Source organism: Diachasmimorpha longicaudata, chromosome 9 (genome assembly GCF_034640455.1).
Source record: "Diachasmimorpha longicaudata isolate KC_UGA_2023 chromosome 9, iyDiaLong2, whole genome shotgun sequence".
NCBI classification, from domain to species: Eukaryota; Metazoa; Arthropoda; class Insecta; order Hymenoptera; family Braconidae; genus Diachasmimorpha; species Diachasmimorpha longicaudata.
Genome location: NC_087233.1, coordinates 6,759,471 through 6,781,583, shown reverse-complemented (window position 1 = coordinate 6,781,583; position 22,113 = coordinate 6,759,471). Strand labels below are relative to the sequence as shown.

The 22,113-nt window shown below is 37.3% G+C and overlaps 1 protein-coding gene across 7 annotated transcripts in view; it reads left to right on the top strand.

Annotated features, from left to right (window-relative positions):
* LOC135166262 (neural-cadherin) overlaps window positions 1-22,113 on the top strand; it is a 113,829-nt gene that overhangs the window by 19,440 nt on the left and 72,276 nt on the right. For 2 of the 7 annotated variants that reach the window (XM_064128359.1, XM_064128362.1), the window contains exons 2-13: window positions 71-1,443; window positions 1,649-1,699; window positions 3,806-3,997; window positions 4,088-4,334; window positions 5,870-6,089; window positions 6,182-6,458; window positions 7,575-8,170; window positions 9,005-9,151; window positions 9,529-9,720; window positions 16,002-16,192; window positions 20,724-20,925; window positions 21,914-22,096. In XM_064128359.1, the coding sequence (XP_063984429.1) occupies window positions 132-1,443; window positions 1,649-1,699; window positions 3,806-3,997; window positions 4,088-4,334; window positions 5,870-6,089; window positions 6,182-6,458; window positions 7,575-8,170; window positions 9,005-9,151; window positions 9,529-9,720; window positions 16,002-16,192; window positions 20,724-20,925; window positions 21,914-22,096 (3,810 nt within the window). In that variant the 5' untranslated portion in view covers window positions 71-131. Of the gene's footprint in view, window positions 1-70; window positions 1,444-1,648; window positions 1,700-3,805; window positions 3,998-4,087; window positions 4,335-5,869; window positions 6,090-6,181; window positions 6,459-7,574; window positions 8,171-9,004; window positions 9,152-9,528; window positions 9,721-13,908; window positions 14,100-16,001; window positions 16,193-20,723; window positions 20,926-21,913; window positions 22,097-22,113 lie in introns of all 7 variants that reach the window. The other 5 variants (XM_064128363.1, XM_064128360.1, XM_064128361.1 and 2 more) reach the window with 4 other exon arrangements.

Sequence of the window (22,113 nt, the reverse complement as noted above, 5' to 3'; positions counted from 1 at the left end):
ATAATTGTATCCACTTCCCTCCCCACAAATCACCCAAATAATTAATGACACCTCGACTTATCTGTTACAGAACAGATTGGCACCCATGCTCTAGTACCGGCTTCCCCCGTGGTTAGGTAACAACCGGCAAAATGTGGCATACAATCGTGGGAGTTATTCTCCTGGTGACAATAGTCACGTCACCAACAAATGCTAAAGTATCAGTGGTGCCCCACGACGTATACCCTGGCTTCGAAGTGATGCAGTTGAAACACGACAAAACACATTGCTCCAACTACCACTTACTCGAGACAGGTTTCTCCAAGTACTTCACAGTCCTTGAAAATGGTATGGTGATGACAACATCTGATCTAACACCACTAGTCAACAAGCCAGTGAATCTACTCGTCCTCGAGGATATGATTAACAGAACAGAAATTCACGATGTACATTTATTTGTGATAAATCGTGGCAACATGTTGACATTTTCACACGAGGAATTAGGACAGGGTGAGGTGATGGAGAATTCACCACCAGGTACAGTTGTCGATGAATTTCCTGTACTACACGCCCACGGAAGTTTTCCAGTGCATTATACAATACTACCAGATGATTCTGGTGAACGTGCATTTGCCCTGACTGAGGAAACATCAACCGAAACCGGATTTAATCTCACCCTCAAGAGGCCAAGTCAGGGGGTTAGAGTTGTGACGTCTAAACCCCTGGACCGCGAAGCCAGGAAAATTTACACAGTGATCATTCATGCATCCGATGCCAATTACATCAGTACATCCAAGATCACTGGTGTGGTTAATGTTTTGGATGAGAATGATAACAGTCCAGAGTTTGATCGTGAGGAGTACAGTTTCGAATTGCGCCCGATGAATGTGGAAACACTTGAGAAACCAGGAGCATCCAAGTGGAAGAGATTTGCTACGATTGGGAGAGTGTCTGCTAAGGATGCTGATGGGGATAAGGTCGCCTACAAGCTCATTACACCAACCAATGCGGTTATCATTGTCCCACAGACTGGAGAACTACTGTTCGCTGATGAGCCAGATGGTGGGATTGATGAGGACAGTGAATTCGAAGTGATGATCGATGCTCATGATCTTCGGACACCCAGCAGGAGCACCCTGAGACCAGCGAGGGCTATCATCAAGTTCTTGTCATCTGAAATGGTTGACGGTGAGCCGGAAGTCCACAGGATTCAGAAGAGGAGGGTCACCAGGGCTGTCAGGCCCACCAAGAAGGTCGAGTTCCTAGAGTCCGAGGGCGATGCCGAGGGGAAGATCGTTTTCTCACTTGAAAAGGAGACCGAGAAGGAGGCGTACAGAATCAGAGATGAAAACCAATGGGTTACGGTGATGACTAATGGATCCGTCAGGGTGAAGCAGAAGTGGGATTACGAGGAACTTGGACCGGAGAAAAATATTGATTTTTGGGTTACGATTACTAATCAGAGTAAGGCTTTTATTTCAGGGACCATTTGGGGCTTTCGGGGGTTGGGAATGAACAATTTTTTTTTTCGGAATTTTTCTGTCATTATCAAAATTGTAATTAAGAACGAAAAAATCAATTGTTCAATTCACGAATTTGGTTCTTCATCTTTTCTATTATTTTCTGGATTCTTAATGGTGTCTTTTACTTTTCCGGGGGACTTTGACAGATTCTTGGTGTCTCCTCTACCCAGACGCTTACCCATGTCGATTCGACAACGGTATTATTTTAATTTAAACAAAAAGACCCAACAGCTTTTTAGTTGAATTTTCACTTAATTTTTTCGGTTGTGGGCTTTATTCTGCGGCTTTTCCAGAGTTCAGTGGAATAACGAAATAAATTGATCACTTGTTGAAAATTCTTTTATCGTGAGCTCACCCTCTTTTCTATTTTAGAAAGAACCCACGTTTAGTAACTTTTAATTCAATTGATTCCAATGAACTCGTCGACTTTATGAGTGAATTAAAAGTTTCCTACATTTCGCGAAACAAGTGAAACAAGGTACTCATATTTGTAATACTGGATAAAAATTTAAGTTAAAGTCAAATGGTCGTTCACCATTTTTTATTCGCTATTGAATTCAACGTGAAATAAGCTTTGACTTGTCGCTTCACTACAGGGACATTTCGGGCATCAGCGGTTAAACGAATTAACCCGAAAAATGACAACCGTGTTCCATCAACAAAGAGTGAACTTTTTTTCCCCCATTTTTTTTAACGTGACTCAGTCTCTGTACAAGGGATTACGAAAATGCAAGCGACGTCTAAATTGCAAAAAGGATTTTTCGCGATAGTTTTTTCTCTGTCATAACGGAGCTGAATTTTTGCATTTTAAGTGGACACAAAGTATGAAATATCACGATGGAAATTGTGCAATAACGAGGAAACTTTTTCAAGTCTTTTGTCAATACTTTTTGTCTCCCCTTTAAGGAAAAGCTTTTTCGCGAGAAGATGAGATGAATTTTCTCCAATAACACGAGGATGATTAATCTGGCTTCTGCTTTAATTTTTTAATTTAATGCGATAACAGTTTACAATCTTTTAATGATTGCATAATGTGGAAAATAATGGGAGCAATTATCCGAACAGACAATTTATCAACTTTGTCATAAAGTTTCTGTTTGCAGAAGTCATTTTTACAGATTGTTTTCATTCAATGATTATTATCTCCTCGACTGCATTACGATACTTCCCCGAGTAATTATTTCCAAGAATAATTCTCTCAGATAATAGATAATTGATGCCCATTGATTCTCATTTCCATTGCAACGTACATCGAGTCGCTATAAATACGCGAATAAAATACAAACCACTCCGTCGAACCCCCGGAGTTATACCGATTGGTACTCACGTCCAGCCAGACCTACATACGGACATCCGGTCGCCAATCTAAATCCTAAATTTATCCGCCAACCCCGACACTTGGAAATCAATTCCACCCAGATAGCTCCAATAAGAAAGATCCAAAGCTACGAAAGTCTGGTACTATTTTCACGAAAATTAAATTAAAAACGATAGTGCGAAAAAATTGAATCAGACTTGGATGTCATTCTTCGGATTACGTTCTCCATGTCACGTGCGCGATTCAACGACAAGAAATAAATCGAATTTAAGGCGCTATCGAAACAGGCAGTAGCTCCTCAATAGCGTTGGCTTTGTCCCTGATAACTCATCCATGTTTTCCTCTAGAGGCAGGACAAAATTTCGGAATTAAAAAAGAATGAAATTATTTCGTCACCGCAGGTCTGCCCTCAATTTGTAGAATCTACTTATAACATTATTCCACTGAATCTCTGAATTGCGGAAATATATTTAGACTAGAATAAATTGAAGGTATAACTGGACAGATCGTCTGGGCCAAAGGTAAAAATAAATAGGAAAATTTGGGGGTATTTTCTCTTCACGTGAGAATGATTTTCTAAAGAATGAATTTTCCATTCAAAAATGAAAGAAGAAATTGAATAATTGAAGATGTGATCGGACAGATCGTCTCGATCAGAAGAGAATTCAAGAGGCCCTGGGACTGCACTTCTGTCAGTTATACCCGACCAGCACAGAACAGCCTGACTAATCCATAATTTTTTCTTTCCAAAAATCACAACCCACTTAATCACAAACTTCTTTGGCAACAAAAGAGCTTCAATGTAAGTAACAAAAGATAATTCCTCACACTGCATGCCAGTCAAAAAATCATTAGTTAACATAAATTATCTCGAACCACTGGTTCCAAATCTCAGGTTTTTTGAGAGACACTCTAACACAATAACATTTAATCACGAATCTCCGGAAATCACAACTTGGATTTCAACTGATGATTTAAATTCCAGACACCGACAATCAGCGTGTGATAATCAACATCAAGGACGTTAACGACGAGCCACCGTACTTCATAAACAAGCCCCTGCCGATGCAGGCTGTGGTACAGTTGAATGCACCACCCAACACCCACGTGTTCACACTCCAGGCACGAGATCCAGATACTGATCACAATATCCACTATTTCATTGTTCGTGATCGAAGTGAGTTATAATGTGATAAAACAATTGAATTTAATCTTGATGATATGGTGAGACTTCATTAACGATTTGGTCATTTAAATTGTCCAACAGCTGGTGGTCGATTTGAGGTCGATGAACGCTCGGGTGTGGTACGTACCAGGGGCACTGATGTCTTTCAATTGGATATGGAGTATGTGCTGTACGTGAAAGCAGAGGATCAAAATGGAAGGATCGATGAGAAGCACTTTCAGTCGACTCCGGAGGAACGATTATCGATTGTCGGCGGAAAACGGGCGCCACAGTTCTACCTGCCGACTTATCAAACTGATATACCAGAGAACCAGAAGAAAGACACTGAGTTAGTCCATTTTCACTATCGATTATGTTGGATATCGAGTTTTGGCATTTATTTTCCCTCCCCAAAACCAGAAAAAAACCTAAATCAAGTATAAAATATACTAGATTCTAGTATATTCGCTTTAGAATGGTAAAATCGATATTTCCATCACTTTATTATGTCCTGGAAACTGAGCAAACAACACAAGAACGTGGATCATCGTCATATGTACTTAACCGCTCATGAATAACGAAAAATTTGCGGATAAAGAGAAATTCTGAAAGAGCTTACCTGGAGGATTTTCAGCAATAGCTCCGTGTCCCATGTTTGTGTGTTCACTATTTGTCAAATCACTGACCTGGCATCACCAAAACAACACTGCACCGAAAATACTGACTCGATCACTCACGCAAACTCACACCCGATTACTAAATATTACGAATTATTTCACCACACTCACTGATCACTGGTTACAACAATATCAGGAATATAAACGAAACGATCGGTTACAATAATCCTGATTTCATCATGGCGTCAGGCCAAGTACCGCCATCTGGTGATGATTTATGCCACAGTAAGAACGCGTATCGAAGATTAACCGTAATTAAACTATTATAATTACACTTGATAACCCGTGGGACAATGATTTTGTCCTCATTACTGCCAAAAATCGGATATTCACTTACATTGAGTACAGGCTATGCTCGATTCCGGATTATTTTATTTACCGCGTCGTGCCGAACGTTCAGTTGTTTCCGAGAAGGATTAATTTATGTAAATAATATCCCGTTGATTGGCCTGATTATGTTTCACTTATGAGAATCTTACTCCACGAGTATGGCAAAGGTAATACGGATCTGAATAAATGAATACTTATCGGAAAACAATGAATATTCGGGGAAACGATCTTCGCGTACTGATCCTCACGCATCCTGCGGAGGGATAGCGTCGGTTACTAGCGGTCTAGGGATTTTTATTTGCGCAACAGGGCGGCAGTGGCGCGTTGGAACCCTTGTGGCGGCGTCCTGAACTAACTATTCTTCTCAGCGTACCCCACGCCAGAGAAATCGTTCAGGATTTCCAAGTTGTTTAGCCCCGGAAATTTGCAGACATTTACGGAAAATTAGTAGTAATTATTGTGCTTGAGAATCGTTAAGTGAACCGTGTTAATAGAACAATGAAGTACCCGGAGATAAATACCGAGGTAAGACTACAAAGGCAAATGCCTCACTTCGATATAAACGGTTGGACAATGCAAGCATTTGATAAATGGTTAACTTTTTGTTTCGTATACATCGAGCAAACGAATATAAAAATTCTGAACTATTCCGGGGAGAGCAATAGCCTCATGGATCACACTCAATTTATTTCTCATAATCCATCGTGAGCTCCTGACCTCTGGAGTCCACCGAGCGTATCAAAGAGACCAAACCTCGGTGCTACGGACACGGTCATCCCCCGTCAGTTTTTTTCCTCTCCAGAATAATGGCCAAAAAGTCCTCATAAAATGCCAGTCTAATACGATAAATGTTAACTCTGCAACTTGTTTCCTGCAGTATTATATCCGTCAAAGCCAAGTCTTTTGCCGATCGTGAAATTCGTTACACACTGAAAGCACAGAGTCAGGGAGCCGCTGGAACTTTCAATATTGGACCAACTTCTGGCATAGTGAAACTTGCCAAGGAATTGGACTTTGAGGATGTACGACAGCCCCACATTTATACTCTAGTGGTAACGGCCACCGAAGATTCTGGTGGATTTTCAACGTCAGTTGAGGTAAATTTATTGATCGTTAAATATGATTGGACTTTTTAAGAACAAACTCGTGAAAGCCAATAATTATGAGCTCATTATGTCGTGTTATTTAGTTGACCATAAGGGTGTCTGATGTTAACGATAATGCACCCAAGTTTGAGCTGCCCGATTATCAGGCTCATAATGTGGATGAGGACATTGCATTGGGTACCAGCATACTCAAAGTCAAAGCCACTGATGCGGATTCGGGGAGCAATGCAGATATCGAGTATCTCGTATCAGATGATCACTTCAGTGTGGATTCCAGCGGACTCATTGTCAACAACAAACAATTAGATGCTGATAATAATAATGCTTACTACGAGTTTGTGGTTACTGCTAAAGATAAAGGTATAGTTGTGCTTGGAATTTTTTTTTGTGCTGAAGATCTTTCAGAAGGGTTCAGAGACGTCGTCGGAAGTTTATTTATCGATTGTGGAAAATTGTGTGAAGGGAAATAGTTAGTGTGAATAACTGGGGAAAGAGGGAAAAATACATTCCCTAAAATTGAACATCTCGGAATGAAAGAGAAGAAATCTGAAACGTTGAGTGAATTTTTATGATACCTGTGAAGCATTTATATTTTATTCGGTAAAACTTCTCAATCGTTGGGGAAATTTTAGGGAAAAAATCGTAGAATTCACGTGGTGGTTCCTACAATCAGTCCCGACTCACAGTTTTTATTGAATTTCACTTCGTTCGTGGATTTCGTTTCGAAACAATTTTCAGGTTTTTTTTCGGGCGAGTTTTATTGAATTTTTCGCTTCGTGTGATCCGGAACAAAAATAAAACCCAATGAAAAGTGTGAGTTGAAATTGAAATTGTGAAGTCTACGATTTATTCCGTAAAATGTATTGAAATAATTCAAAAACTTCATAAAAATTATTGAAGTGGATATATCATAATCTGCATAAATCAGGGAATTATGTAATGACAGGATAATCTTTTTAATGCACTGAAAACGGGTGAAAACACCCTGCAAATGGAATTCGCCGAGTTTCACAGATTTCTAGATTTGAACAAAACGTAGTTCATAAAGGGAAATTTGAATGCATTGGGAGTAACAGAATTTAACGCTCGTCATGTAAATTTCGTCATAGATTTCCCAGAAATTTGTAGGACAATTGTTTTATCGATTTTGTGAACCGCCTTCCATAGTATGACTACACTTTGTATTACTGAAATTTGCTTCTTTGAAAAGGGAATAATGGTAGCTCATATTCAGTGAATTCGTTTTGCCAGAAATAGCGTGTGAATGGATTTTTAAATAATGTTTAGCATTTGGAATTTATGAGCGAGTATTCGGGATATTTTTGACTGATTGTGAATTGAACTCTTAAATTTGTTATTGATTTTTTATGGCCATTTCTGAGAGATGTTCAGCACATAACGATTTTTCTACACGACCACTCAAACTGTACATTCACGAGCCGAAAGTCAATCTCACTAATAAATTTATCACTCCAGGTGTTCCTCCGAAGACAGGCCAAGCAACAGTTCGGATATACACGAAAAATAAAAACGATGAAGAGCCAAAATTTTCACAACAAGTTTACACGCCAAACGTGGACGAGAACGCCGGGGCTAACACCTTGGTGACGACCGTTGTTGCCTCAGACAAGGACGGTGACAACGTGCGCTTTGGTTTTGTCGGAGCTAAGACGGAATCCGGGCAGTTCGTCATCGAGGAGATAACCGGCGTTATTCGTCTGCGTGGCTCAGACATATCACTAGATCGTGACAAATACGAGTTGAATGTAACAGCAATGGACGATGGCGCTTGTTGTCCCGATGGAAAGAAAAATATTCACACCAGTACAGCCGTTGTTGTTGTTTTTATCACTGATGTTAATGATAACAAGCCAGTGTTCAAGGAGTGCGGTAGCTATTCACCGAAAGTCGAGGAGGGAGCATCCAATGGTAGTCCTGTCATCAAAGTACAGGCTACTGATGAGGATAAGGGGGTCAATGGACAGGTCAAGTACTCCATTGTCCAGCAGCCCAATCAGAAGGGAACGAAATTCACTGTCGACGAAGAAACTGGACAAATCTCGACGAATAAGGTATATATTTACCTTTGATAAGGAGGATCAATCGAAACCAATTATTCTTATCAACTTCTACGTTAATTTCACATGCGAATACTTTGATGATGTTTATCTGGCATTTGAGATGAAATATTCCATCAGTTTGTTTCTACTTTCCTTCATTTCGCTTACGGTATAAATCAGAAAAATAAGCCACAGTTGCAATTTAATATGTAAATTCACTACGACAAGAGTGCAACTGATGAACGATAACTTCAAACAATTGCATTAATGCATCACAATTTTATTTATTCAAAGTAATGACGTGATGAATTTAAATTCATCGAGATAAATGAGCAGCGGCTGCTGTTATTTACCTGAAACTATTGTATTCAATACAAAAAAATAAAGGAAACAAATTATTCTGCAAATTCAGTGATACAGTTAGTTACATCGCATCTCGTGGAAATCAACCCGAAAGTGTATCGTCCAATTAGATAATTGAAACGAACATAAAGTAACAATACGCAATGCAGAAATATTGATAGCCCATTAATGCAAAATTGTTGAGTCGTTCAATTGCATTGTTCAATTATCTGGAGCCAGTGATATCGAATAAACTTGATAGCTTCCACGTGGACACTCCGAGCGTCCACATGGAGGTCAACTAAGAAATAAGAAATTATTTTCCTGATGACATTCATTGAAAGTAACGAGTAGTTGACTATAATTATTAATTACTAGCTATTGATGCACAACTCAAGGATGTAGATCAGAATAATTTTTTTTCTCAGTGTGACTTCCAGCCGAATCCATCAACGGTCGCCCATATCCCACCACCCCCTGATACTAATTATCTCTATTGTCCAGGTATTTGATCGAGAAGGAGACGATGGCAAATTCGTATCAGTGACAGTGAAAGCAACCGATCAGGGTGAGCCATCGCTCGAGGGCGTATGTTCATTCACGGTTGAAATTACAGATGTCAACGACAATCCTCCGCTCTTCGATCGTCAAGTAAGCAATTTCCATTGGCCAGTCAGATGTAGTTAGCATACAAGAGCCCTTTGACTCACTTTTAGTCTTCAACTCTAAAAGGATTTGGTAATGATGGGTATACCTTAGAATGGACTGAAGGGAATGTCCCAGTACCTGACTCTATCCCAGCAGCTGACCTCCCTCGAATATTTAAAGCTCTCACTTCGAATATCCTATTCAGGATGATGAATTGATGAGTGAAAAATCCTTTTTACTGGTTTAGGATATCATTCTGGGGATATCATTCACTACCAAACAATCTCTGATAATTATGTTTAATTAAGTTTATATTCTGCTAGTTGGAATCTGGTCCATTATCTTAGCCCTCAAACTAATTAAGACGTTATTCTCCTCAGAAATACGTCGAGAATGTAAAGCAAGACGCCAGTATTGGCACAAATATACTCAGGGTATCGGCATCTGACGAGGATGCTGACAATAATGGTGCAATAATATACTCCCTAAGTTCACCAAACAATCGACAAGATCTCGAATACTTTGAAATTCAACCCGAATCCGGTTGGATAATATTGAAGAAGCCATTAGACGTGAGTATTGCATTTTTTCACTATTGTTTTTCCTCGTCTTTATTAACATGCTATACAAAAATCTATCATAAAGACCTATTTAGCAGTATCGTCAATGTCGATATCTGGAATACGTGGGCGTTCGGGCTATTGTAAAAAACAGTACAAATGTACTTACCACTAAACGTAAACAAAGCTTGATATGAGACCCTTGTACATAATGTAATATAAATTCTCCATTGGCTACTCTCATCACGCTTTAGTCGTCATGTACCCAAATTGTTAATTGTTAACAAATATATTAATAACACGCTAATCGCATTCCAGAATCGCCTAGATTGCGTAGATTATATTTATAAACTTGAGTGTACACCTTCTGCCGACGTTTAAATATTTCCGTTAACAACACGAATTAATTGATATATATATATTTTTTTACTGCTAAATAATAATTCGGGAGGAGAAAATGAAAAACAAGACAGACTTTGTATACTAATATATCGTTCAAAAATCGATATTCATTATTTCTCATTCACTGATAAATGAGTTACGTTTTTACGGCACTTGTATAGAATTTTTAATTCCCATTGATATGCACAATGTGTTCACTATGGTAAATATACTTAGCTACTGCCTGAATTCCTCAAATGCTTCACGTACCTGAATCGATCGACCAATTCGGGCTAATATATATATATATATATATATTTTTTGAAAAGAACACACACTCTCTTTCTCTGTCTTCCACTCTGATTAAATAATAATTATATTTGAGTTTGAAATGCTCATATGGAGTGAGCCTCGAGTTATAAAATCATCAATCCTCTAGAAATTTATTGATACAACAGATATTCCATTTCCGATCGTCGGTGAGTCAAATGAGGATAAATTCCTGATTGCAGATTATCATTAAAAATTTTATTTATCATTTGTCGGTCGGTTTGATTTATTTTGAAGAAGACTGTGGCTGGGGCTAACGTGATTTTAGGAGCCTAACTCATCGATTGCGTGTGCACTCTTTGTCTAATTAATCTACTTTGTTTGTCATCCCCAAGTGTCCCCTTAAATATTTTTAAAAAACATCTAACTAATACCAATAATTAATAATAATAAAACTAACGCCTAAAAGGATTAAACTGGAGATAATATAAACCAATAACTAAAATTGTTTTAAGGTTTGTTTTCTGATTTTTTTAGTTATTGAATTTACATCTTTTGTTAGTCTTGATGGAGCTGAAAAATCTACTAATGAGAATGTTATTTTTTAAAAGGGAAGTGATGTTTTTTAAACTTCCAGGAGCAGGTGGGAAACCAGAATTTTAGTCACCCACGTACGGTGTACTTCAACGTCTACGCATTTTGTGGTGCATCAGACAATTTAAAAAAAAACCAAAAAGAAAACGCAAATTAACCTAAAATCTTAAAGAACAGAGATTGCGAATTTATTTTTCTTGAAACATGCTTGCAATTTAATTGATGATGAATGTGTTTTTTGAATCCTTTACAGGAAAAAGGATCGCGCTCTCTCGCTCCTCCCGCTCGTTATTTATAACTCACACTCTCAGACTAGATATGTCCCAATCGATCTAACTAATATGAAGGACACTATCTCATTGTCCCTTGATAATTATAACAAGAAGATTGTATCTTTTCTTGTTTCTCCGTCTAGTCTCTGAATTCCCTTTCTTCAGTCGCACAATCTTTCGGAATCTTCGCTCACGAAGAATTCCTCGTTAAATTAAAACTATTTGATTCTTCCTTATCATCATGATATTCTCCACTCACTCATTCGTTTCTCCCACTCTAGCCTCCTAACACTGTCTTCGTAGCTGTCTAATTAATCAATCTTCTTCTTTTCTTCCTTCTGGCACAACTTCTCATATTGCAGCCTAGATTCGGTATTAACAATGAAATAAAAAACGACGATTCTTTGGTGATACTGTATTGTGTGCACCGCGGGTCTAGTTTTTAAGATAATTATTTGAAAATAATAATGAATAAGATATTTATATGATATGTTAAACATGACAATGAGTTTAACTAAACGGACTCCGTGGTGTGACATTTTTTCTTCTGTGATTGGGGCGGCATACCGTTGTATATGCGTTGTTGTCACGATACAGACTCAATGTTACAAACAATCGATGTTGAATACATATTACGGGACATGGAAATTCGATAGTTGAGTGCCACAGCGATTTTTATTTTAATAAGGGTTTTTTTACAACGTCATTTCAACGATAGTAAAATCATAAACAAAGTTGATATCTCTCCCTCCTAATTCCAAATACCAAATTGGATACGAAATTTGTACTGAAATCCAATTCAAATGCCTTCTACCTTCTACCTAATTCATCAACTATTATTTCCAAATTTCCTACCAATTTATTTTATCAATGAAAAACCTATTTTTAACGCATTCTGCTTGCATGCCGTTGCCTGCATTTATTTCGTATGAAAGAAAAGAATTATGAAAACAAGATGAAGAAAAAATCATACTAATTTCGTCTCATTATTGTTTATGTTTGTCTTTTATTGCACCATTTTCTTTCTTCGGATTTTCATGATGAACAAAAATTAACGATTAAAATACTAAAAAAAGGGCTGTGCTCCAGTAAGTAGGAAACTCTTCTTTTTCACTATTAATTCGTTTATTCAGTTATACTTTTCATTGAGAGAAGTACATTTCCGCATTTATATATGCTGTGCATCAAGTGCGTTTGATTCATTATTTTTTTACTCTCATTCGTATCAATTATTTAGTTCCTCTGTCCTATTTTTTGAATTCTACGTTTCCAATTATTCGGAGTACTGCTTCTCCTAACGTTCTGTAAATTACCCCTTTCTGTTGAAAACGTGCTCGTTTGGATGTCAAGTTTTTCTTTCAATTTTTTTTTGCTCTGTTTTTATCCTTTTGATTCGTATGTTTTTGTGCGTTTTGTTGATTGCTCTTGTCGCCCAGTATATACAAAAAACGGCCGAATGTCACTCGAATGATATTCTACAAATAATTTTCCCTTACTTTTAAAGCCCGAGTGGAAATTGCATCAGGTCGACCTGAGGTCAGATCAGTAGTTGATCCGGTAGTTGTCAGGTTTGACTGATCCAATCGACAATTTGCCACAAAAAGATTTGGCAAACGGATAATTTTTCTGATTTGAGCCCAGAAATATTATTCTGTTCAGGTCAATCAGGCCAGATCAAATATGAATTCAAAATCACATCCTGATTCATCATCAGGCCTGTCCTGATCAACTCCGACCTGAATCTGATCAAAATTTCCACTCGGTCATACGATAATTACCCTTATTTACTGTGAAATTAAGTTCATTTAATTATATGATTTCAGTTTACGTTTTTGTTCTTTTTTTTCTCGTTCTATCATTTAAAAATTTTACTATTGCCATTTTTGTCTCACAACGCTCAGCCCGAGCTGCGTAGGTATCCATCGTGCCGTAGCCTGTGTACCATACATCAACGAATAATATGATAAATCATCATATACAATAACGAAAAAAAAAATTCTCAAACAATATACATAACATGATATACTTGTACAGTAGTGTTGTAATTTATTTGCAATGCAGCACAAAACCAAATAATATTTTATCGCTATAATTATTGACAATATATGTAGCAGCACCAGTAATATTTGCGTCTTGTACACTCGATATATAATCATATATATCGAATTCATTATATATATTATTATTATTTTTACAATTCTCTCCTACCGCCGCCAAACCAGTACTGCGGCGTTCACTGTAAAACCTTTGTTTGTTGTAATTGTTAATCAAATTTCATGAAACATAATACAAATAATATTTGAGTGTTCCAGAGCTAAGCGAAATCTGGCTCGTCAATCGCCGGGATTTTAATAAAATACAATGAAAGTCCCTCGCGAGGATACCTACCAGACTTCGGCTTGCGTATTTATTTCAATCGATAAATTATTCACTGACATATTGATGAGAAAATTTATCGCGATCAATGACAACTGTCGACTCAACATCATTGTACATTATCGCGTGTAGATACGGCCTTTGTCTGCAATGCCAAAAAAAAAAACACAACTTCCGCAAAGTCTCGGAATGATAATTCGCTATTAAAAAAAAAAGAACAACAACAACAGCCACAAAACATCAACAATTTTAAAAAAATGGCCCTGAAAATTGTCCTGTAACTTGACGGCCCATGTTTTGCCAATAGCGAGACAGGTATCGCCTGAAGGTGCGGGCCTCTGACAAAGGGACTGAAGTCTTGTCCGCTGACGTGGACGTTGAGTTAGACGTCGTAGACAGAAACAATAAACCTCCTCTGTGGGATGAGCATGTATACGGCCCCATTCACATCAAAGAAAATGTCACAGTGGGTACTGTAGTGACGTCGGTGAAAGCCAGGTTTGTATGCCACGACATGACCAAGACCAAGAGACATGCCGTGCCGCGCCATGCAGTGCTCTCTATCTCTTGTCTGAGTCTTTTTTTTTGTTAATTATTTGGAGAAATTATTGGAAAATCGGATTGACATTACACGGAATAGGCATTTGCGAATTGAGAATGGTGATTGGGAATTGAGAGTTGGGGGGATTTTGTAATGTTTTTTGGACGTGAAGAGAAATTCATGGGGTGAGAAAAAATATTTTTGGCATATCCATTTGGTGGAGAGAAGTTTTTATTTTTGGAAACCTGTTTTTTTTTAATCGAGACATTCCAAGGAGAGCTTAATTAGCGTTCAGTTGGGACAAGCTACAGTTAACAGGATCGTCTTCAGGAATAATATAGTTAACGTAATTGAAACCCGAATAGAATTGATTAATAATTGAAATATACCAAATAGTTATTTCGATATTAGTCAGGCGGGATTTTTCAAGGACTTCACAGAGCCTTTAATAATAGAAACAACTGACAGTTTTTTTTCATATTAAACTTTCTTCCCAATTCACCAATTCTCAATTCCAAAAAGACTATTCCACAATAACCCAACAAAAAAAATTATTTACAAATTGTTCATTCAGTTTGGACTTTTCAATAGAACATGAATCTCAAAAAATTGCAACAATCACAGTAATTCTCACGTCTTTCCCACAAATCTGTCTCACACTGTCTTCCCCCTTAAACCTAAAACACGGAACACCGAATGAAAATTCAACTGAACATCTATCACTCACTTTCCACCTGTCTCTCGTACTTTTCAAATCTCCTAAATCCATCAACTCGATTCAAACACTCAATACCTCCGACGAAAGAGAAAATGATTGAGAGTTACCAATTTATTTGTCAATATAAAAGCACGTATGGTTAAGCGCGGCGTGTGGGTGCGCCCAGTAAAGCTCGCCCATTTCTAATTTTACTAATTAATTGAGTGATAAAATTATTTAACAAAAGCCCATAATTATTGTTTCCCCACGTGTGTCAAGCAGGCCACTGTGTCAATGTGTCACAAGTGGAGAAAGAAAAATTATGACGCATTATTTGGCTCCTCAACACCAATTGTGTTGTCCTAGTCATAATGATATATTATAATTTACCACGTTAACGTGCACACTGCAATCGTCGTAATATAATTTATAATTACCTAACGATAATGGTCGTTACACTGTGGGAATTCGACGGAATGATGATTCCAAATGGTTAACAAAAATTCGGGGAATCGTCGAGTGATTTTTACAGGGTTTAAATAAACTTAAAGATAAGTAAACAAAAGGCGTTTAGGATAGTGCCCACATGTAGATCGTTTGTAAACGATCGCTAAGTACCTACGAACATGCAACAACAATCTCATGTTGCTAACGAGCAATATAAAAGGAGGGAGATGAAAAAAAAATACTAACGTGCCATAAAAAACACTGACACTTCCTAGGTGTGATATACAGGTTGCCACGAGAGCCACGGTGCCTACGATCGTCGATCGGGACGTCCTGGTGTCCCTCCTCCAGCCTCCAGCTGCTGCCTCCGTCCTCACACGAGCGAGAGAACGATCGATGCGCTTTATTTTTCATTTATGATTTCAATTATATTTTAATTCCTTGATTTTTTTCCAAGAAGAGACAAAATCATCTCAGAGAAGAAAAAAAATATCTCAATTAAAACACCGCAGCTTAAAGTGTACCTTCAATCAGGCGATTTCTAATTTCTCTCAAAGTTAAAAATGAAATTTTAAAACAAAAAAAAAAAATCCACAAAAAAATTTCACCAACCACCAACTCCCATGAGTTTGTTTTTAAGTATCTGTCACGAGCACTAGACAAGACTAACGACGTTCTTTTTTCTTTTTCCATTTGTTATACGTATGTGGTGTAGCGCGAGACATACAAGCTGGAGGCGATGGCACAAGACAAGGGCTATCCGCCCTTGTCGCGAACCGTGGAGGTTCAGATTGACGTTGTGGACCGTGCTAATAATCCGCCCGTATGGGACCACGTAGTGTATGGCCCGATCTACTGTAAAGAGAACATGGCCGTTGGGGCTAAAGTTGTGTCTGTTAAAGCCAGGTCTGTCACACTGTTAATGCTCCGTGCGGCTGCACGAACCCGCCCTGCACGCAAAAATCTCGTGGCAGTATTGTTCTTGTGCACGTTAATTGATATTGTGTACGAAACCCACACATTTTACATTATTATTTTTTTCAATAATATTACACTTTACATGTATACTTTACATCATAGATTCAGAGAAATGAGGCTTTTGAATTTAATTAATATTTTTTCACTCAGTGAGTCATTAAGGTAACCAGACCACCCGAAATTTATTCAGATAAATCATTTCTCTGGGTGTGGGGGTGGAAGGCATTCGATTATGGGGAGTATTTTTAACTTCTACATTTTGAATTTGTCCATCGAGAATTAATTTTTAGTTTTACGTTGCCAGTTTGGCTGAATTTGTGAAGTAAAAAAAATATTTCTGCATAATTCTGAATGTTTCATCCCTCACGATGATATTCCACTTTGTTTTTTATTTTCTTTGATTTATTTCGTCATTACGTCAAACACTGGTTAATTATTACGTTCGTTAGTGACCTTTCTTTTTCATTTTTATGTTAATTAAATTTAACACTGGACACTCACCGACATAACAAGAACATAACGAATCACTAACAGTTCATTGACACATCACAACGCACATGAAACAGATAATGATAAAATTTATGAAAGAAAACAATCACAAATTACCACTTCGATGCACGTCTTTATCGGTGTGTGGCTGTTCACGAAGACTCGCCTCGATGTTTTTGTTATTCACGATTTTGTACGTTTAATTATATTCAAGGAATTATCTATGTCTCGAGATAGTATTTTATTCTAAAATGTCAAGCCCCAGGGGCTTTTCCACTTAAGAATAACTTCCTGTTGCATTTTTACATAAGATTTTCACATTACGACTATTCAATATCCATTGATATTTCCTCGTGACGGTTTCAATGATTAATTAATATAATTAATTAATTCATAAATTCATATGTAAGTGAAAGGTCGACGTGAGCAGTCACTACGGTCCCTCGCGATGACATGAGACTTTTATACCGCCTGCTCACGTTTTTAAAAAAAAAAGACGAAACAGTAATGAGAATATAACATGAAAATAATAGTTATGAGTAAACAAAAAATAATTTTTTGAAAGGCTGAGAGTTATCATATGAACTAGATTATAATGTTTTCGTCGCGCGCCGGACGGATCGCAAAGTATATTAATTTGTTTAATTATATATACAGAGACCAATTAGTTCGACTACATATGTGTGCCGTAAACATTTTTTGGGCATGCTTCGAAATAGATGCTTCCTGAGAATCCCCGTTGATTTTTAAGACTTTTGATACCAATTATTATGGAAAAAAAATCAATCAAACCAGTTAAATTAATTCAATTAATTATTTGATTCAGTTACGTTGACGTAATTAATGCCACTTTCAAAATTGACAGAGTACTTTTTGTTTTCTTTAATTGTTTCATTGAGTTGACTCTTTATCAATGTCATTTATCACTCCTTATGTTTTTTTTCATTATTCAAATTGATTAATTATTCTCACGCGTGCTGCCTGCCGATCCTTTGTGCCGTTGGTCCGGGAATTCACGGTTTTATTAAATAATTAATGATATACTGTTGCGAAAGAATGCCGCAAGGACGTAGTAGCCAAGTGAGAAATTGATGCGAGTGAATTATCCTGTTTATTTTTATTTCATTCACCTCATTGATTGATTGTATTATTTCAATTATTTGCTGTCCAGTCATCAATAGTGGAGGCACTGTTGGAAATTTTGGAATTTCCGAGTGGAAATTTTACGGGAGAGTTCAGACAAATTCTCAATTTATTGAAAAATCAATTCCTCTAAGGAAATTATAATTTTTTCCACTCTTGGAAAATTTATGGACTACTCTCCGTGAAATTTCATCAACAAATTAACTAAAATTCAGTAATTAATTGTTATAATTTCAGTTTTTTTTTCAACAGAGTCCCTCTCCATCATATCATTGAGTTAATTAATGCCTCGAGATTATCATCATAATGAATTTCCAAATGTTTCCATTTCATTCAAATTGATTATTTTTTATTCCTCGGTTGAAGAAATTACCTATACGTTTGTTATCCATTTTACTACCCTTTTGCAGAGAACTTGCATCAAGTAATAGAACGTCGACCATATATTTTGAATGCCGTAATTGATTTTTGGGCATGTTTCGTCAGTTGCTTAAATTGCGTTGAGTTTAGTGTCTTCGAAGGCCGTAGTTGGTTTACGTAGAGTTTAATGAAAAAAAAATTTAAAAGACTTTAATTAAATTGAAATAATTAGAACCCGAGAGAGAGAGAGATTTTTTCGTTCGCGAATGCGAATTTTTTAACCAGCATCATTATTTTTATCATAATTATTATCTGGAAAAAAAAATAGATTATAGAGTGAGTTAAAGTACACGTCCGCATTGTCGTAATTCTCCCGGGAATTGATACAGCTGTGAAATTCAATCTGATATATTGATGTGAAATTAATGAGTTGACAGGAGAAAAATGAAATAATCCGGACGGAGTTTATTGATAGGGATTTACGGACGAGCAATATTTTTTAATAATACATTACTCAGACTGAGACACCTTTACACGAGTATTAAACACAAAAAATGAAAAAGAATATTTTTTTAATGAAAAGGAAATAAAAAACAAGCAGGGGAGGAATTTTTGAAAATTGCCATCACAAAGTCCAGTCATTTTTCATTGAGAATTTAAAAAACCTGTGGCCCCAGTAGTTGTCACATAACAAAAATAAATGGGGCAGAACGAGTATTTTCTGAACTCGATAAAAAATTTGATTTCTCGGTTTTTTTGTTCATTTTCGAGAATTTCTTCCCCTGTGCCACATAAATCCTTCAACAATTAGTGGGGATGAGTAAAGGACAGTCACGAGATGCCTATTAATATCACGCGCACAAGAGACTATGAAACACACGTGAAATTAACTCCGTGCAATCACAAAATCGCGGCACAGACAACTAAAACTAGAAAAAAAAATCGTTTTCATTTTTCCGAAGCACAGAACAAGACGTTCGAAAATAAAGCTGTGGGTCTATGGTCTTCTCTCATCTGTCCTCCGTGCTGAATATCCCGTTGATAAATAAATGAATTCTGACTAGCCAAGGGAACTTCTTCTCCACCTCCGCTTATTTCCACGTGAATATATGTAACAGTTGACACTCCCCAGCTGTTGGTACCTGGGGCTCTGAATTTCTCGAGCGATGAGCTAGAGATTATCCCCTCCACGTGCGGAGGGGAGGGGAAAGCATTCCCCTCCGCTCGATCACGCTCCCCGGGTTTGGGAGTACCGAGAGCTGGGGAAAGTCCACTGGTACTGGATAATATTAATTAATTTTCAGTAGATATATATCAATATATATATTTACGATAGATGTACACACGTACGCGCACAAATTGCATAAGTCATACCGGTGACGTCACGCTTGAGCGACTAACATCACACACGATTGACACATGTACTTAAACACGAAAAGCATTTTGACACGGTCGGTTACATGCCGAACACGAGCGTTCACCGAACGTTTGCAGGATGATAAATAAATAACGGCCGAGTGGCGAATATTCATCGGCGTGAGAATATATTTCATGAATTCGGTCCTTCCTGGCAATTCAATCAAAATTTTGGGGGAAATTGCTCGAGTAAATTTGCAAAAAAAAGGAATTAGTTAATTGACAAATGGAGGATCCACCGGCGTTCGCTGTGCGCTGTGTTCGTTTTTTTTATTTTTTAATCAATACAGAGTGAATAAATTCCAATGATTTTTGATGGAATAACACGCTGGGAGGATACACTGAAATGGGAGTTATGGAAATTCACGGGCAAACGGTGGAGGAAATATGGGAGAATCGGTTCATTTGGAGGAACAAATGGTGGGATTGAGTAGTGGTGACGATAGAACACGCATTGGATTGATTAAGTGATCATGCCGCCTGCGAGTTTTTTTTTTAATCAATTAGGTAGAGAGATTTCACTTCTAGAGTCACGACGATATGTAGTATGATGATAATGAGTGCTGGGAGGGAGAACAGCAATTAAGGAGGAAAGAAACGACAACGAGACGATATGGAGGCATTTTAAAATCATAGTCGAAGGTTCATATTTGTCTAAAATGATTTTTAATGGGGAATTATTTAAAAATAATAAAGTTGATTGAATAAATTGAGTAGTGAGTTGCGACGTGTGCGCTAGGTAAATTCATTAAATTAGATGTGTTATCCATTATTATATTATTACTAGAAGGATTTTTTGGTAAAATAAGTTTTTCATTATGACGTGTTTCGCATGGAATCTTTCGTTAAAGCCGTTATGATACTCATAGTTTTGTACGGTATAACCTGAATACCCTAGGGGAAAATTTTCGTTCTCGTTTCTGTTTCCGTATATATTTTTTTTTCCTTTTTTTTCACGAGGGCCCAACAAAGTATTGATTGGAAAATGAGAGATTATTGGGCCACACACCAGGAGCTCGTTACTAATATGATTTTTTGTATGCCCTCACAGCTCGGGAATTGAAAATAATCCCACGGTTTTTTACCACTTAATGCCGGGCTCCACTGCACAGACCAACAAGTTTCATACTTTTTACCTTCAACAACGATCGGAAACTTTATCAAGGGATAATGTTACTTGGGCTGATATAAAAGTTAATCATCCCCTGGATTATGAGAGCATAAAGGAGTACAATTTGACGATACGTGTGGAGGTAAGTTTGGGGGTAGTTTATGGAAATTGAGGAGATGAAAATAATTTTTTATTAGGAGTAATGAACATTTTATCTCATTTTTTATTTTTACTTCATTACGTTTTTCCATGGTATTTTTTCGTTGTAGAATAAAATATATAATTATTCTGAGAAGCAAGATTATTCAGTCTAATCATCTTCAGAATATCAGGAATATATTGTAATATTTTAAGACCGAAATATTACCGCGGAATTGGAATTTCAAAGCCACGAAATGTCAACATTAGACGGTACACTGTAGTGTTTACGGTTTCCAATTCAAACGAAAACAAAGATTGCGCGCAGTGATGTTTTGATGGTAGGGGAACTCAACTCTGGGGCCTGTTGGGGACAGTACGCGTTAAGCCGCGGTCGCGAACGTATCAAAATTTTAAAATTGTAGACATTAATGGTTTTCAATTCGCTCGTACTCCGTAAATACTTAAATAACTCGTGAAATTTATCTCGAATTGTGTAAATTAAATGTAGAGTCCACTCTATTCACAAAATTAGTGTTATTCATTTGATTTACTCTTTGATTATTCGGTAAGAATTCTAAAAACCCCTTAAACAATTGTATTCTCCCCTTAATCATAAATTGGACTTGGAAAGTGTAAATTGGAGTGAATCGAGAATTCGTTACCTCTGACAATTTCATACCATTTAATCGACATTTATTTCCAGTGTTGATTAAAACTGATGAAAATTCAATTGCTAAAAATTCTCTTCCACTTCTGAATGACATTCACGTCCAGTCCAGGTTATAATTGATTGCCATTCCATTATTGTAGTAGAATTGTCCCTAATTGGCTCATCCTCTCATGTCAAAGGGCAGTTTTTACGTCTGTTGATTCTCCGGGAAACATCAACATCGCCAGGATATTTGTTCTCCCATAATCCTCATAAAGACCCTGCTCCTTCCAATATTTACTCACCAACTAACCTATTTGTTTACTGTTTTATCACGCAGAATAATGGTGCTCAACAACTGGCGTCTGAGGCGACAGTCTCTATTGTCTTAGAGGATGTCAACGATGAGATACCACTGTTCACTGAGGGTGAGCAGGAGACTGTTCTTGAGGGAGAGCCTATCGGTAGCATGGTCACCCAGGTCAACGCCATAGACAAGGATGGAACATCTCCAAACAATCAGGTATATTTTTTATTAAA